Below are 17118 nucleotides of genomic sequence, written 5' to 3'. Positions count from 1 at the left end.
TCAAGGTGGAATTCAAACGGACAATGTATTGATCCTTTTCTGTGTTTGATGTCTTTTCTCCTCCCCTGTGACTGCCTCTGTTGTGCGACTCCAGATGACACGCTCCAGGTTGTGGTTGCAGCTTGTGCTGCCGTGGATTTCACTTTCAGCTCTGTTTCTGCCTTCAAGATCGGTACAAAAACAAATGAACCCTGCAGTGAACACCTAGGTGCAGGAGATGCTGTATGTCATATTGTGTGACACTGCACCACACATCAAAATGCTCAGTGCAGAATCAACTCTGGTTACAGTTTACTGAGTACAATTCACATGGAAAGAATACCTTTTATTCAGTAGAGACTCATTGAATTCTGCTAGAATTTATATGAGAGGGTATGTATGACTATTTTACTGTGGCAAAACGAAATTTAATGATCATGTTCATTAAATGTGTAGCTATTACATCTGTGATGCATATGGTGAAGGAAATGAATACGATTTTGTCATAAAAATGCATATGCCATCTTGTGTGTTTGGAAGTGTAGGACAGTTCTCTGAATATTCACAATTGCAATACGAGTGAAGGCTAAAAGCTTGATAAGAATCGAAAGAGATTCATTATGCAAATCAATACTGGGATGGTGCTGCACAGTAAAAGGACATAAATAAAACCTCTTTGCTCATCTCTGTCAGCTGAAATCTGTGAACAATGTTTTCTTCCCAGAACATGTCTTTCGTCTTCCCCAGACTGAGGCTGAGAGACAGCATTGTAAACGCTGGCCGCGCGGGTGGAGTAATGCAGGGCTGGAGGGGTGCTCATGTGCTGCGGCCCCTGTACCAATGAATGAATGAATGAGATGCATGGTAATGGATGTGTTCCACACACATGTTCCACACTCATCCAGAGATGCTCTTCTGCATACCACTGTTGTGCGGTAAAGTGATGTGTGCGTGGTAATGGATGTAGTGGTAATGGATGATTGTGGAAATGGATGTGTGTGGTAATGGATATGTGCGAAAATGGTTGTGTGTGGTAATGGATGTGTGTGAAAATGGATGTGTGCAGGAATGGATGTGCGTGAAAATGGATGTGTTCAGTAATGTATGTGTGTGAAAATGGATGTGTGCAGTAATTGATGTGTGTGAAAATGGATGTGTATGGAGATGGATGTGCGTGGAAATGGATGTGTCACCAGCACTCACAATTGAGACAGTGTTAAGCTAACTTCTACAGCAGGAACAAAAGCATACTGCATATACAAGTCGCCAGTCTCCTCATCCATGCCCAGTGCAGCAGTGGGACGATAGCTTTGAGTCTGTGCAATATGTCTCACTAATTTCTGTGCTGTCAAGGATCCGGTAACAGTTTGCTGAGCTCATTTAGGGAGATGCAGTTTGGTGCTGCTTCTGTAGATCTCAACAGATCCTCAGCTCATTACCTTCAGAAGCATTTTACTGAGTTTGCAGCCGAACCACAACAGAACAGTGGAGTCAAGGACAGGTAATACTCAAAGTGAATGACCTTCTGTCACCGGTGAATCGAATAACAACATGTTGAATAAAATGAGCCAAAAATCACTGAAGCTACTTCTGTTATTCATGGGCAATTAATGACAAAAAAGTAAGCTGTGTATGTGTGTTTTGGGTTTGTATTTGTGTGTGCTTGCTTATGAATAGCTGTGTAAAAGCTCTAATTAACTACATCTGCTGTTGTTTTGATTATGCAAGTGGGCCCACAATGTTTCAAGGCCAACTTTCTTCAAACGATATGTTTTTTGTTATTTCTGACGGTTTTAATAATTCGTATTCCTAGTTTTTGTCATCTGTGCTCCACAGCTGTCTCATGGGAAGCGTTAACCGCATAACCGGTGCTTAAATTTGAAGGGCTAAATAACACCCACAAAGTCTGACTGAGCAGCGCGCAGATGGCTTTCTGACCAGGGGCACCAGATAGCGAAAGGGAAAGCCCATTGACAGACATTCATTTGCATGCTGAAGCCTGATAAACTGGGCTGTTGATTAACAAGTACAGTTTCAGCACCACGGCCAGCTCGAGATTCTCTCGGCACCAGGAAACGAGAAGAAATGGGGAACAGGACCGATCATTTCAATAGGGCTCATATGACTTCATGGTAAGCAGCCTACGAAGTAAAAGCATGAATGGAGCAAGCTGGTCACAGAAACGTCATACAACGGTCACATTCCCATCAAAGGATTGTCTCAAAGGAATTTCAATATTTATAAAGATTAGCCTATAGTGTTTGGTTTAGGTTTGTTCTGCTGCATGGAGATGCAATGTTATATGTAATATACAGTGTAGCCTGAGCAATTCTTCCAAGAGTACGCGTTGTTTTTGTTTTTGTTTCTCAATTCATGAACATAAGGTAGATACGCCCAGTTGCTCAGCGTCTCATTTCATTAAAATGTTTATTTCTAGTAAGCTATACTTTTACTTGGTTGGTAAGCATCACTCTTAATGTAAATGTTAAGAGTTTTCTGTACGTGGTGTTGTAACTTCAATCATGGCATGCCTACCCACGCGAACCATGTACGTCTGCTGCTATAGTGTCGCGTGCGTAAAAACCCTTCATGTTAAAAATAACTAGAATGTGGCGGATTCACACAAATGCTTTTTATTATTTTAATGTAACTCCTTTAGTATATGCTGCATTCATTAATTCACAAAACCCCAATAATACAACACATTTCGCTATTTTGAATTCAAGTGTCTCGTCCATAATATTTTCATTTTAAGAATGATGTCGCCGTCTCTTTTCTGCTGACCACCCCCACAGTCGCTGCCAGCTCAGTTCCGTCAGAAGGGATTGCCCACTTCACCCCCATGGGATACAATTATTGATCGTATTTTCCCAGTACGTCTGCCGCCCCCCCCCCCCTCTCTCTCTCTCTCTCTCGGTCTCTCGTTTTCGCTGCCTTCTTTCTTGAAGTACTGCAGAGGCATAACTGCAACGTAAAAAACCCTCCCCGGCTGTTTCTACCTCAATCCCTTTCATTCAGCTGCGGGATAGCAGCAGATATCTCCGACACACGAAGCTGGTTTTGTGCTATGGGTACTCAGTCCTAACCCCCACTCGACTCTCCAGCGGTAAGTGTTTTTATTCCTTCAGAGTTGCTGCGCGTGACGGGGTTTCCCCCGTCTCTGCATAACGTTTCGTATACGTGTGCATATTTGTCACAGGTACCATATGCATATATGTATATGCACATGTTACCCAGGAAAATACACGAATACCAAGGAACATGCTTTCATTATGTATTACATACAGCCCGCATGATATAGAGTTACATAGCAATGCACATGCACATTGAATTTGCGGTTTAAATCATTTGGAAGTTAACTTCCAGTCCAACTCTGACCAATACAGCCACGTGCGATTGCAGCGTTAGCGCGTTTTTCAATGTTACATTATAATGACCAAGAAACAGCATATACAGTAAGTGAATTGCAAGGACTTTAACAGCACTCAACTGAACAAAACCCGTACACGATGCATTAATTCTACGCTGCGGTAAATAGGCCTATATTACATGTTTCACCCCAAAATATTTTTACTGTGAATATCTCATATTATCTTTTCATTCATCGAGTTATGGTCCGTTTTGTGTAAATCAACAACAAACGCAAAAATAATCAATTTAAGGTAGGCTGAAATTGGTTAGTGCCGTAGACTCACCATTGTAACTGTAACCAGTAGCTACTTTTTACTTATACAATAAGAATACAGCCTACTGCGCAATCGGGGATATAGAATACATCACGGCGAGACTGAATACAAAAGTCAGTCTAGCGTAGCTACTGTAGCGTTCCTGTCACAGTTTCACTGACAACGATGTTATAAAATGTGTATTATGGCAGTTGGCCCCGGGCGCCAGCGCGCTGCATTACGCTGAAAGATCCGGCTAAGTGCTCCTGAATCTACCGGCACTGAGTCATCGGTGCATGCATTGTAGCTCAGGAGAGTGCAGTGCCAGGGAGTCTTTGAAAAGCGCACTGCCAAGGTACCAGAAAGGTTTAAATAGACGGCAGCTGGTGGAGCTACATTTATTGATTGATTCCATTTTTAGTTCTTGTGAACAATGGTAGATGGTCATAACATTTTTTTTGAAGAGGATGGTAGAGGATGAACCACTGTTCTAGTGCACATTCCGCAGTACATTTCACAAGTGCCTGCAAGCAAGGAGGTTCTTGTGCAAGAAGAAAAAAAAAAGGGTTTAAGCTCAGAATTTATTTTGATAGCTGTATATAACAAATGGGCGACCCTGAACATTGAAATTCCTACTTGTAAAGTTGGCTAATATTATTATTTGTCGTTTCCAAACTGCACAGGATTCGGTGTTGGAATGTAAGCTATTTGCCCAGTTGTTTTTGGGATATTGATGTTGCTGTAGATGCGTTTGATGAGAGTAGAAGTGATGTAGGCTACGGATGCCCCAAGACAACACTGACAACATTTGACAGGACACAAAATACTGCACACTGTCAGTTGATTGCTGTAGAATCCTGACAATCACCTGTATCTGACTGTCTCCACTACCGCCCTCTCTCAGACATGAGGGACACTGACGTAGAGCCTGAATGGTGTCACTGGTGTATACGGTTATTACTCGGATAATCAATCCAAATGAGGATTACAACTATGAGTACTGCCTAAACTGATATGGAATTAGTAATTGACTGTGGTCTTCATTCAACCAGCTGGCTTCAAGAGTCTGAATTTATTTTAGTACGTGCCTCTATGAAAATAAATTAATAAATAGATTAATAAATAACACTAGCCATTTAGTGGCAGTAAGTGACTTGAACACATTAGCTGCCATTTGGAATCTTATATCTTTTTTTACTGTCACACTCAATCCACTCATTCATACGCTCACACATCATATATTCACATCACACATTCACACATTCACATATTCACACATCATATATTCACATCACACATTCACATATTCACACATCATATATTCACATCACACATTCACACGACTGCATGCAGCTCAGGTTATGCAGCTTGCTCAAGAGTAAAACCGGCAGATTTTATAGATTTTATAGATCTTCCTCCTCAACACAAAACACTACGATGAATATCTTATCAGTACGCTCATGCCTTTTGAATTTTCAAACAAATGTAAAATGTAAGAAAAAGTTAATTCGACTGCATCCTCCTCGTATTTTGGTCTGACCACAGCACCTCATCTACATCACAAGCGATGTTCTCCCTGGCTAAACAGTGGGGAAAGAATCTTCTTCATGTGTGCAAGGGGATGCCGGTCATACACCTTCCATCGCCATGCTGAGAAAATCTCTTTAATTGGGTTTAGGAATGGGGAATATGGTGGGAGGTATAGAACAATACATTGTGGGTGGTTGATGAACCAGTTGCGGACCAGAGCAGCCTGGTGGAAAGTCACGTAGTCCCAGATGATAATATACCTGGGCTGCTGGGCTGCTGTGGTACACCCCTCTGCTGGGCTGCTCTGGTCCACCCCTCTGCCGGGCTGAACTGAGGGTGTAGTGTGTCCAGGATTGTGATGAGAAGGGCTGTGTTGTAGGGACCAGGGTTGGCATGGCGATGGAGGACGCCGTGCAGGCTAATGGCTGGCACATGGTGATATTCCCTCCACGCTGTCCAGGGTCATTCACAACAGTGGCCAACAATGTTCCGTCCCTGTCCCCTTCGTTTAGCTAGGTTAAAGCCATCATCATCAATAAAATATAAACGTGCTGAATCCAGCTCAAGACTCTGTGAAACAGACAACAAGACAATATGAGAAATAGACCTAGAACATACTTTAAACAACAAATACCTACATGGCAGAGTTGCCAGAAAGAAGCCTTTCCTACAACCTCACCACAAAATTAAGTGTCTGAAGTATGCAAAAAAAACCACTTTGAAGCCTGAAGCCTTTGGAAAAACTGTGCTATGGACTGACAAAACCAAAACATTTTGGCCACTAGGTATCTTTTGGAGAAAAATCCTGAAGCCTTTGTAGAGAAGAAGAAGAAGAAGAAGAACACCTTGCCAACTGTTAAGCATGGAGGTGGATCCATTATGCTTTGGGGTTGTGTGGCAGTTGGGGGCACAGGAAATATTGTGTGAGTGGAAGGAAGAATGGATTCCACCAAATATCAAAAAATTCTAGAGGCAAAGCTCAGTCTCCAGACTTGAATATTATTGAAATCTGTGGAGTGATCTGAAAAATGCCGTAAAATGCAAGGAGGCAGAATAATAATATATTTGTATTATTTAGAAACTGTCAGAAATTGAAATAAAAAGTAATCTTACTTTAAAATTACTTTAAAATGAAGAAATGTGGCATGTTTAACTGCATACGACTGGAAAAGCCCACACATACTCTACGCACAGTCAGTGTGTGGGTCCCTGCTGATCTGTCCTCACACTGTACGTTGGCATGCCTGGTGAGCATATGTCTGCCTTTCAGATCAGATGCTAGCAGGCTAGCTCATGCTGTCCTTCATTCTGTTTGGATTTTCATGAATTACTGGCAGTGAGCAGCCACCTAGACTCACTACAGACTGAGATGTTGCATAATCTGCACCTCAGTTTCTATTATCAGATAAATGTAACTAACACAGGATGTCCCAGAGAGAATGGAAGTGTATAGTAACCAACACACTGAATTTAAATGTTTGTGCATTCAGAAAACACCCACACGGTTGCCCTTACAGTGAAATGTGCAGGTGCGTCTGAAACGAACAGCACCTACAAAATGAGCAAATTAACCTTGCGTCACTGGACAGAAGCTGGACAGGAGCTGAAAGCAGTGTGTGGGCACAATAATGCTGTGTATTGCTGGGTCAGGACGTTCCAGTGAATGTGGTCCAAGATATGAACTGTTCACTCGCCCTGTGAGGGGTTTCATAATGCCCCATTATGAGGAAACATTTAAACAGCAAGCCAAACACCCCCTGTGAGGGGTTTCACGATGCCCCACTATGAGGAAACATTTAAACAGCAAGCCAAACACCCCCCCGTGAGGGGTTTCATGCCTCTAAGGCATATGCTCTTCACACCTGGTGTGCTCTTCTGTGTTAATGTCCAGTTATAGGCCTCACAGTACTACAGGAGAGCTAGCATCAGTTAGTGGAAAGCTGTATCAGTGATGTCAGCTATCAGCTTGTGGACACTGGGTATGTGATGTGGAATTAGAATAGTCACTTGCATTGGGCCAGTCACTGTGTGGAGTCCCAGTATGACTGCAGTGATGTCAGAGCTAAAGGCCTTGGCCTACACCCATCGCTTCTCAACCAATCACAAGCCCCAAAGAAGAAGGGTCTTATGGGCTGAGTGATGCAGTCTCACTGATGAAAGACATACCATCATATGTTATTCCATTAGCAGATGATGTTATCGAGGGTGATGCAGCCCTGTCCTGTGATCTGGTTATAGAGCTAGGTATCGCTGCACTAAATCAGGTTATCTATCGCGCCCAAGGGCATCACAGCGGCTCCCACCTGCGATTAAAATCCTGAAAGCTTTTTCCTCAAAGTTAATTTTCCTCATGATTATGACCTGCATTTAATCAAACTTTATCCTTAACTCTGACAGAGTGAGTTTAGAAATCATAAAAATGAACCAGCGGAAACACTTGATTTTATTTGTCTTACAAAATAAATTCTACACTTTTCAGACTTGCGCCCCATCACCCCCCAACACCCACTGCCAGTGCTTCTGTGTACCTACAGCATTCAGCTTTCCTGAGTCTGTCTCAGGAGGAAGAGGGCTGGACGGGTCGCCAGGCCTGCAGGGGTTTGGGGTTAAGGCGAGGGTTGCCAGGTTGGACAGGTCAGGGTAAAGGAGAGGGTTGCCAGGTTTGACGGTACAGGGTAAAGGAGAGAATTGCGAGGTTGGATAGGTCAGGGTAAAGGAGAGGGTTGCCAGGTTTGGCGGTTCAGGGTAAAGGAGAGAATTGCGAGGTTGGATAGGTCAGGGTAAAGGAGAGGGTTGCCAGGTTGGATAGGTCAGGGTGAAGGAGAGAGTTGATGGCTCCCCTGAAACATGGGAGTGACCCCAGGACTGCCCCATCATGCTTTTATTCCTGCTGTAGATTTCCTCTGAACACATTGAGCCTCCCCTGGTCCCTGCTCCACGGTGCAGTGGGCTCTGTGTGAGAGTTCTGTACAACATGGCTGTGGTGCTGTGAGTGAATATTTCATCCATGGCGCAGTGTATGATGCCAAGCTCTGTAGGAGGAGGTCAGAGAAAGACCTGTAACCTCTCTGTGTCTGAGGCCTGGTGTGCAGTGCTGTAGTGCTGTGTCATTAACTTCTCAAATGTTTGTTATTCATTTATTTTCCTTACAATAATATTATGTTTACATTGCATGCTCTGTTTCTAAATGATCAACCACTGCAAACACAGGCATTTACCCTCTCCTAGCACAGCTTTCAGTCTTTCACAGTCTCTCCTGCACAGCTGTCTCCATGGCTACAGGGCAGAGGGGCATTAGAGCTCCATTCCACCTTCAGTGGTTGCCAAGAAACACACAGGGGAGGCATTTCTTCCTGATGTCTGGCAGGGCATATGACATAACCTCTAACAGAAGCACGCTCAAAGGGATTTCCTCCTTGTTTGAACATAACCTCTGTTTCTGATGGAAATGAGAAGTGTAAAAATCATCTGTTCATATGTATGTATACCTCAGTGTTCTCTGACTCATTTGTGATTTACCCAATGAAGTTCTGTTTTTATCTCACTTGGACAGTACTGTTTTTATTTACACTCAGTGGGCACTTAATTAGGTATTTATTAGACTTATTGGTGTTCTGCTGCTGTAGCCTATTCACTTAAGAGGTTTGATGCATTGTGTGTTCAGAGATGCTCTTCTGCATACCTCTGTTGTAATGTGTGGTTATTTGCATTCCTGTCACCTTCCTGTCAGCTTTGACCAGTCTGGCCCTTCTCCTCTGACCTCTCTCCTTTGCAACATGTTTTTTCCCACAGAACTGCTGTTCCTCCTTGTTTTTTAAAGTTTTTGGCCCCATTCTCCGCAAACTCTAGAGACGCGTTTGTGTATGATTGTCGCAGGAGATCAGCAGTTTCTAAGATATTAAAACCCCCTGTCTTGCAGCAACAATCATGACCATATCTGCATGCTTTTATGCCTTTAGTTGCTGCCACATGATTGGCTGATTCAATATTTGCATTAAAGCTGCTGGTGTGCAGGTCTACCTAATAAAGTGCTCAGTGAGTGTATACCTTATTAATTATCATCTTTAATTACTCCACTCAGAGTGGTAATCTGTGTCATGCTGAGAGAGTGTCTTTACCGGTCACCGTTCCCAAAACGTGTTTTTGAGAAACACTCAGGAGACGCAGAGTGGCCTTGAGGGATGTCACTACCACTTTACTCTCTCATCTTAAGTCATCTACAGACCCACATGCCCTCGCTGTCTCTCTCGCTCCCTCTCTCTCTTTTTCTCTCCATTCGCTCTCCTTCTCCCCCCTCTCGGTCTCTCTCTCTCACTCTGTCTCTCTCACCTCTCTCTGTCTCTCTCTCTTCCTCTCTCTCACTTTCTCTGTCTCTATCTTTTACTCCTTTCGCTCTCATTCTCCCACCCCTCTGTCTTTCTCTCTCTTTTTCTCTCCATTCGCTCTCCTTCTCCCTTCCTCTCGGTCTCTCTCTCTCCTCCCTGTCTCTCTCTTCCTCTCTCACTCCCTCTGTCTCTCTTTCTCTCCATTCGCTCTCCTTCTCCCCCCTCTTGGTCTCTCTCTCTCTCATTCTTCCTCTCTCCCCTCTCTCCATCTCCCTTTCTCTCTATCTCTCTCTCTCTCTCTCTCTCAGTAATGGCATTGCTGTCTGATGAAATCCCCTAATGTAAGAAGCCTCCTGCTGTAGATTGGGTAATGTGGTTTGGCTGATGTAATTACGACAGGCTCTGCCCTTTTGGAGATTTGTCCGTGTGGATCTGAGCAGTCTGACATTAGCGCAGTCACACAGGGACGGGGAGCTGATGTTTCTGAAGGCTTTAGAGGACGTTTTAGCTGTGCGTATCCCCTCTGGCGGGTTATGAGCCAGATAACCAGCTCCCACCTGATACCCTGCGGCAAAGACTCACACAATAAAGCGTCTCAGAATTGAGAAGATCTCCACAAATCCACAGATATATTACTAGCACTTAATGGAATGGATGATTTAACAGAAGAGTTAAAGAGCATTGTGCCGTTGGTTATTCTCGCTATCCTGCTGTTTTATTCCATAGTTTAGGGCCGAATGGTTTGTATGTGTGCCGTGTGTTTCACTGTGCGAACATCTACGTCTCTTTTTCACTCCCCACTCAACCTCCGAGCTCTTCCACATTCCAGTGCAGATGGGAAGCTTGTCTGGGAATGCCGGAAAACTGTCCTCAGCCATTCTTGATGCTATGAGTGTAATCTTTCTTTCCCAGTATTGATTTCCCCTTAAAGACTCATTCTGCTTTCTTACCTTTTTTTTGTTACAGTGGGCAATCTAGATGTTCCCTCCCTGAAGCAGCATTCTGACAGGAAATAAATGCGATAAAAATGTTTTTGGTGCACCTCGTTTTTGTGTTGCTCATGTGCTATAAGCGATACTGTACGCTAGTTAATTGACAATAGGTCATGAAATTGTTCCATTTATAGGGGTTTGTGGATATTGTTTTAGTTCTATTTTATGTTTTCGATTTGTCTTTTTCTTGTGATGAAGTATATGATAGAACCTTAAGTTCATGAAAGTGAGACATATTTACTGTTGCTGGTATTGGGACCTTAGGATTTTCTGACCTCTGGCAGTTGCAGTGGCAAAGCCTTTTACTGTTTTATTTGATCAAATGCTTTGCACAATCAGTCATATTTGCATCAAATCGGACTCATAAAGCAAACATGCAATTTAAAAACATTTTTGAGTTGTTTTGTGTTAAAGGTAAAATATTCCAGGTATTCCAGTATTGTCTGAGAGGTGACAGATAGACGTGACCCTATGTCTTATCTGGAGGAGGATGGTTTTGAGAGAGAATCTCCGTACATCAGTCTGCCTGTGGTGACCATGGGTGCAGCCGCGATTCCCGCAACTGTCAGTCAGATTGTGTCCGCGTCGCACTCAGAATACTGAATATATGGTCGGACGGTCTGATGGACCTGACATCAGCGCAGTCTCAGCCAATTACAGCCATTCAGCACAGTCTCACCCACTTAAAGCCATTCTGCACAGTCTCAGCCAATGGCACAGTCTCAGCCAATTACAGCCATTCAGCACAGTCTCAGCCAATTACAGCCATTCAGCACAGTCTCAGCCAATTACAGTCATTCAGTGCAGACTCTGCCAATTACAGCCATTCTGGACAGTCTCAGCCAATTACAGCCATTCTGCACTGTCTCAGCCAATTATAATTATTCAGCGCTGTCTCAGCCAATTACAGCCATTCAACACAGTCTCAGCCAATTACAATCATTCAGCACAGTCTCAACCAATTACAGCCATTCTGCACAGTCTCAGCCAATTACAGCAATTCAGCACAGTCTCAGCCAATTACAATCATTCAGCGCAGTCTCAGCCAATTACAGTCATTCAGCACAGTCTCAGCCAATTACAGTAATTCCCAGGTATGTGGGCCTGTGTGGGTGGATATTTAGGGTGTGGATGTTTACTTGATATGCAACCTGCTTCTGCTTCTGACTGAAAGAGGTCGATGCTAAAGATCTGTTCCATTAGCCTGTGGGATAGAGTGGGGGGTGTTGCTGCACTTCAGAACACTAAGTATGTTTCCCGATTTGCTACATGCTTGTAAAGCTGTATCATTTCATGCGGTGCACAGATTAAGTGTAATTCATGGTTTGAAAGAGGGCGTCTCAGTTTGTCAAGAAGCCCTTGAAAGGCTGTGGCTGACTCCCGCATGCCCACTCCTGAGCAGAATGGAGGATTTCCCAGCTTCAGACACAAGATCCCATCAGAGTAATTACCCATGCCTGACTAGGGCTGGAATCTGATCTTGTGAATCAGTTTTTCTAGCTCAGCTGGGATCCAATGGCTATGATCTCCAAACGGTGAAAAAGTGCAGTGCCTAGGTTTGGTACAATGGCTATTCTCCCCTTTAAAAGCTTTGAAATGGTATTAGCAATACAGAGCATAAGGGAGCTTTCAAGCGACTTTGATGTGTTATGTGGAGGAGGGTGGGAGTGCACAGGGAGGGGAGGGGGCACACAGAGCCAGTGAGCAGCCAGTCACAGCACGCCCACAGATCTGGGGTCAGCGCTCAGGTTGAGCTGCTGTCATCAGGCCGATCTGACAGGCCTCTCCACCACCACCATGCCCACTGCATCTACTGGCCGTGCCACCCCTCCCCCTCCTTCCCGCAGTCCCAGGCATACCCCCTCCCCTCTGCCCAATTCTGTGTATTCTTGCTGTAGGACCCACCACTGCTATGTGCTGCCTTTCACTGCCTTGCTGGAGGTAAAAATAAATTTAAAAAACTAATATTTTCTAAGACAACATGACATGTTGAGACACTTTTCATTGTAAAAGTTTATCCTGGCAGTTCAGTGAGCCAGGAGGCAAAACCTGTATTAAACCCTGAACTAATTTACTGGTTTGGTTTTGTAAGGGGCAAGAAATGTAATGCATGAAAAAAATATATATCTGTAGAATTATAAAATTAGGCTTCTGAATCGAGCATTTTCAGAGACCATTATTCCATGTTTTGGACACAATTAAACAGGTTTGAAGGCAAAAACAAAGTCTGACTGGTGTTGTAAACGGCAGCTGTTTATTTCCCTAATGTGCGACCTTTGACCCTCATGGTCAGCTGCCATGGTAACTTTTGACTGAATATTCAGTGGACCTCATTATCATGAGTGACTGTAGTTCTTCACAGCCTCAGTGAACCCACTTAAACATATAAATCACACTGCAGAACCGGATGAATCTCTCTTTTCTGATTCTCACTGACGTATGACATGGTCACTGCCTTCAGAAGGCTTTTCTTGATTGTGTGCCATTTGGTGTTCTTACTTGCATCTCACCAAAGCTCACTGACAGATTTGGACAGTTGACACGCATGTTCATGATGGAACTCTATAGTGGCAGTGTAGGTCAGTGATTGACTGATTCTTGGTTGCACAATCTGATAAATGTCTTTATTTAAGGATAAATCCCCTTGAGATGTACCATCTTCTGTTTGACAAGAATATGCAACATAATATACAACGGAGTAAGCAGTTACAATTAGACTAATTATCTGGTGTCTCAGTGAATCGTGCCTCTTGCACGCATCGTTTCGTGCTAAAGGTTTCCTCATTGAGTGATGAATGTGGAAGTTCAGAGAAACTCAGGCTACAGCCTCGCTCTACACGGCACAACCTTCCACTGTGATCCTGATTCATCGCTACGGTTTGAACACGTTTCTGTGATTATTCTACATGTCAATCGGTATATTGAACCAGGAAGTGTGTAGGGGAGAGTGGTCTGAGGTGTGATTTCTTCCAGTGTCCCCAGGCAGAGAAGACACTGCTGTCATTGGACTGCTAGTGTAAAAAAACACTTTCTTGTTTAGTCTGAATTAGAAGTCACCCCATATTAATAATGAATGTTCCAATTATGACAACTGGTATTTAAGTATCTCACAGAGCCAAGCCTTTCGGATCATCCTGGTGTGGGCAGAGCTTACTCACGGAAATGAGAATGCCTAAGCAGAGGCTGTGACCTCTGACCTGATTATGACGCGTCTCTCTCGTTTCCCGCAGACGGATGATCACCGCCCCTGAAGCGGACAGTCTTATGCGGTGATCTGTCCCCTGCTAAACTCCCAGAATCCCATAGTAAGCTTGCTCGGGTGGAGATGGATGACTCGTACCAGGACAGGACGTTGGTGAAGGGGGCGAAGGACATGGCCCGCGAGGCCAAGCGGCAGGCGGTGAAGAAGGTGGGCCGGGCGGTGGACCGCGCTTCGGACGAGTACACGCAGCGCTCCTACAGCCGCTTCCAGGACGAGGAGGAGGAGGACTACCGCCCAGGGGCCGCCAACGACGATGAGGGCTCCAGCGATGCCACAGAGGGCCACGACGACGAGGACGAGATCTACGAGGGGGAGTACCAGGGCATCCCGGGGGACGGGGCCCTGCGCATGGGGCCGCCGGTGTCAGACGGGCTGAAGGACCGGCGGGAGCTGGACACGGAGCGGCAGGCTGATGAGGAGGAGCTGGCGCAGCAGTACGAGCTCATCATACAGGAGTGTGGGCACGGCCGCTTCCAGTGGCAGCTGTTCCTGGTGCTGGGCCTGGCCCTCATGTCCGACGGCGTGGAGGTCTTCGTGGTGGGCTTCGTTCTTCCCAGCGCCGAGACCGACATGTGTGTGCCCAACTCCCGCTCCGGTTGGCTAGGTAAGGGCTAACGTGCTTTTGCTCCTGCTTTGGCTGGTGCCCGCAGCTGCAACAGGGTGATGGTAAAAGTTAGCGTGCTAATGTGCCCGCTGCTACAGCTGGGTAATAGTAAGGGTTAACGTGCTAATGCAGCCATGGTTACAGCAGGGTGATGGGAAGGGCTAATGTGCTAATGCGGCCATGGCTACAGCAGGGCGATGGGAAGTGCGAACATGCTAACGTGCTAATGCGCCCAAGGCTACAGTAGGGCGATGGTAAGGGTTAGTGTGCTAATACCTGTGAAACAGGTTGTTCTGTTTGATTTAAAACTGTCCCAGACATCAGACATGCTTTAAAGGTGTGTGACAATATTCCCACTTATTCTGGAGAATATCCTCAGAGAATTCATACAGCTCTAAAGTACAACCATCCTCAGTCTGAACCACAGGGTCACCGTTTCTCTTTTCTGATACACTTTATTGTGTATTAGAAACCCAGCAGGTGCTGATGTGCTGATTCACTGTAATGTGATGGAGAGGAAGAGCGGGCTGTCACTGTCTTGGTTCCTGTGTCAGAATTACAGGCCCAATGTTTTTATAGCTCTGCAGTCTCCATGTTTAATGATATAGTTTGGTACAAGCCATTGGGTGTCATCATGAATTAATACATTTGAAGGCAGTCAGAGAAAGTGTGTGTGCTGGCATGCATGTGTATGTAGTCCTGCGTTATGAATCAGCCATTTCGGGAAAGAAGAAGTTTAAATCAGTAAAACTAATCCAGTAATGGCAGTTGCTTTGAATGTGGTGTGTGCTGCAATGTAGAAAATATGCTGTATCTTTTGTAAGTTGAGTAATTATTGCTGTTATGTTCTTGCTGTTTGGACACCCATGCAGACATGGGAACATAATGCACTACAGAGAGGGTGATTAGTATGCACATTTTAAAAAGGGATTTGTCACAGAGATTGAGTAAACTATTTGGGATTCTTACTCAGAGTGCGTCTGAGAATAGATGTATGAGAGTGTAGTACTGTTGTCGATGCTGCAGATATGCATTAGGAGCTGCTTGGTTGGCTCTCCTGCAGAAGGGAATGCAGTGCCTCTGTTAAGAGCTCTTGTGAAGGTCAGGCCATACAGTTATAACTCACATTAAGCCACAGTTATAACTCACATTAATGGTACTTTGTGTACACAGGGCTTCAATGAGTCACTGGTAAAGACTGTGATGGAGACATTCCTCTGGACCAATCTGATAGATAGTGTTTCTGTACCATTTTGTTTGTTTGAGCTTTCAGGTTTACAGACAGTAATGTTGTAATGGTTTTGTAGAAATTATGGTGTTCAGTGAGCAATAGGAGCATATCCACATCCCAACTGAACACTTCAATCCCAGTGTTTATGTTCCACTGAACACTTCAATCTCTGTGTTTATTTTACACTGGACACTCCTTGGGAATGAGACTCCTGGAATTCAGCATTAGCTTCAGACTATTCATGCACGTTCCATAACACTGATTTTATAATGTAGACCTATTCCAATCTCATCCTGCTAATGCAGAGATTGAATCTATTTTCCTCTTTCCATTTGTTTCCAGAGACAGTTTCACTAATGATGCCATTGCTCACGCACGATAGTCGCAGTAAGCATAGCTTTTTAATTGTGCCCAGAAACAGTCTCTCTTTGAAAGGCTGAGTGTGTGCTTGATGCCCTAATAAAAACTTTCTCTGGGGTAGATTTGCAAATGCTAACTGATGTTTTTCGGCAACTAACTTCATAAGAAATTCATTTTGGGCTCAGAAGCACATGTGACTGTAGCACAGGAGGGTAAATGAAGACTCATTAAGAATAACTTGAAGCTGGTTAGAGGGACTCTCTTCTGTTACTTTACCTGCCTCTCTGAGCTGTAAGGGTAGGATCTGTGTGAAAGGGATACACATTAGCCGCGGGAGCACAGGTGTCTCCTTGTCCTCTTCATGAGGAGGGAAAGCTGCCGGGGGGTGCCCCTGTGCACTCACCCCCGCTCATACCCCCTGTTTAAGATCATTCATGAGGCACATGCATGGCCTGCCTCATCAGGTGGAGCCTTATGCGGGCTGCTGTCAGGTCTGTGTGTGTGATTCTGGTCTGGGTGTGTGTGATTCTGCTCTGGGAGTGTGTGTGTTCAGGTCTGTGTGTGTGTGTGTGTGTGTGTGTGTGTGATTCTGATCTGGCTGTGTGTGTGTGTTCAGGTCTGTGTGTGTGATTCTGGTCTGGGTGTGTGTGTGTGTGTGTGTGTTCAGGTCTGTGTGCGTGTGATTCTGCTCTGGGTGTGTGTGTGTGTGTTCAGGTCTGTGTGTGTTATTCTGCTCTGGGTGTGTGTGTGTGTTCAGGTCTGGGGGTGTGTGATTACGCTCTGGGTGTGTGTGTGTTCAGGTCTCGGTGTGTGTGTTTCTTCCCACTGTTTTCCACATTAAAGGCAGAAGGTGAGGTCATTTGGAAAGCTGAGCATGGCATTGCAGTGAGCTGAGCTGCCCTAAGTTTCACTCTCTCTTTAATCAGCTCTGTGGGGATTTAGGCTCCACCTCTCCCACAATTCCACACACTCACATCTTTATTCAGCTCCACACTCTATCATCTTTATTCTCGCTAAGGCAGCACTGTCCGCTGCTCCCCTCTCACTGCCAGTGAGCGGCTGGTTTAAAGGCGTAATACCCAGTGTAGTAGAATATGCGAAAGAGAACGGAAGAGCTATGAAAGGGACTTCTTATCTTGGCTATATTTTACTCTCTAGTCCTGCAGGAGC

At 44.8% G+C, this 17118-nt stretch overlaps 1 protein-coding gene across 1 annotated transcript in view; it reads left to right on the top strand.

Moving 5' to 3' along the window:
* Nucleotides 1-2973: 2973 nt before the first annotated feature.
* The window catches only part of sv2ca (synaptic vesicle glycoprotein 2Ca), a 46415-nt gene continuing 32270 nt past the window's right edge, over nt 2974-17118 (top strand). The window contains exons 1-2 of the mRNA XM_061261813.1: nt 2974-3085; nt 13722-14357. Of these exons, the coding sequence (XP_061117797.1) occupies nt 13817-14357 (541 nt within the window). The 5' untranslated portion in view covers nt 2974-3085; nt 13722-13816. The remainder of the gene's footprint in view (nt 3086-13721; nt 14358-17118) is intronic.

This window comes from Conger conger, chromosome 11 (assembly GCF_963514075.1).
Source record: "Conger conger chromosome 11, fConCon1.1, whole genome shotgun sequence".
In the NCBI taxonomy this organism is placed as follows: Eukaryota; Metazoa; Chordata; class Actinopteri; order Anguilliformes; family Congridae; genus Conger; species Conger conger.
Note: the sequence above shows the minus strand (reverse complement) of the source record. Positions and strands in the feature narration are given on the sequence as shown.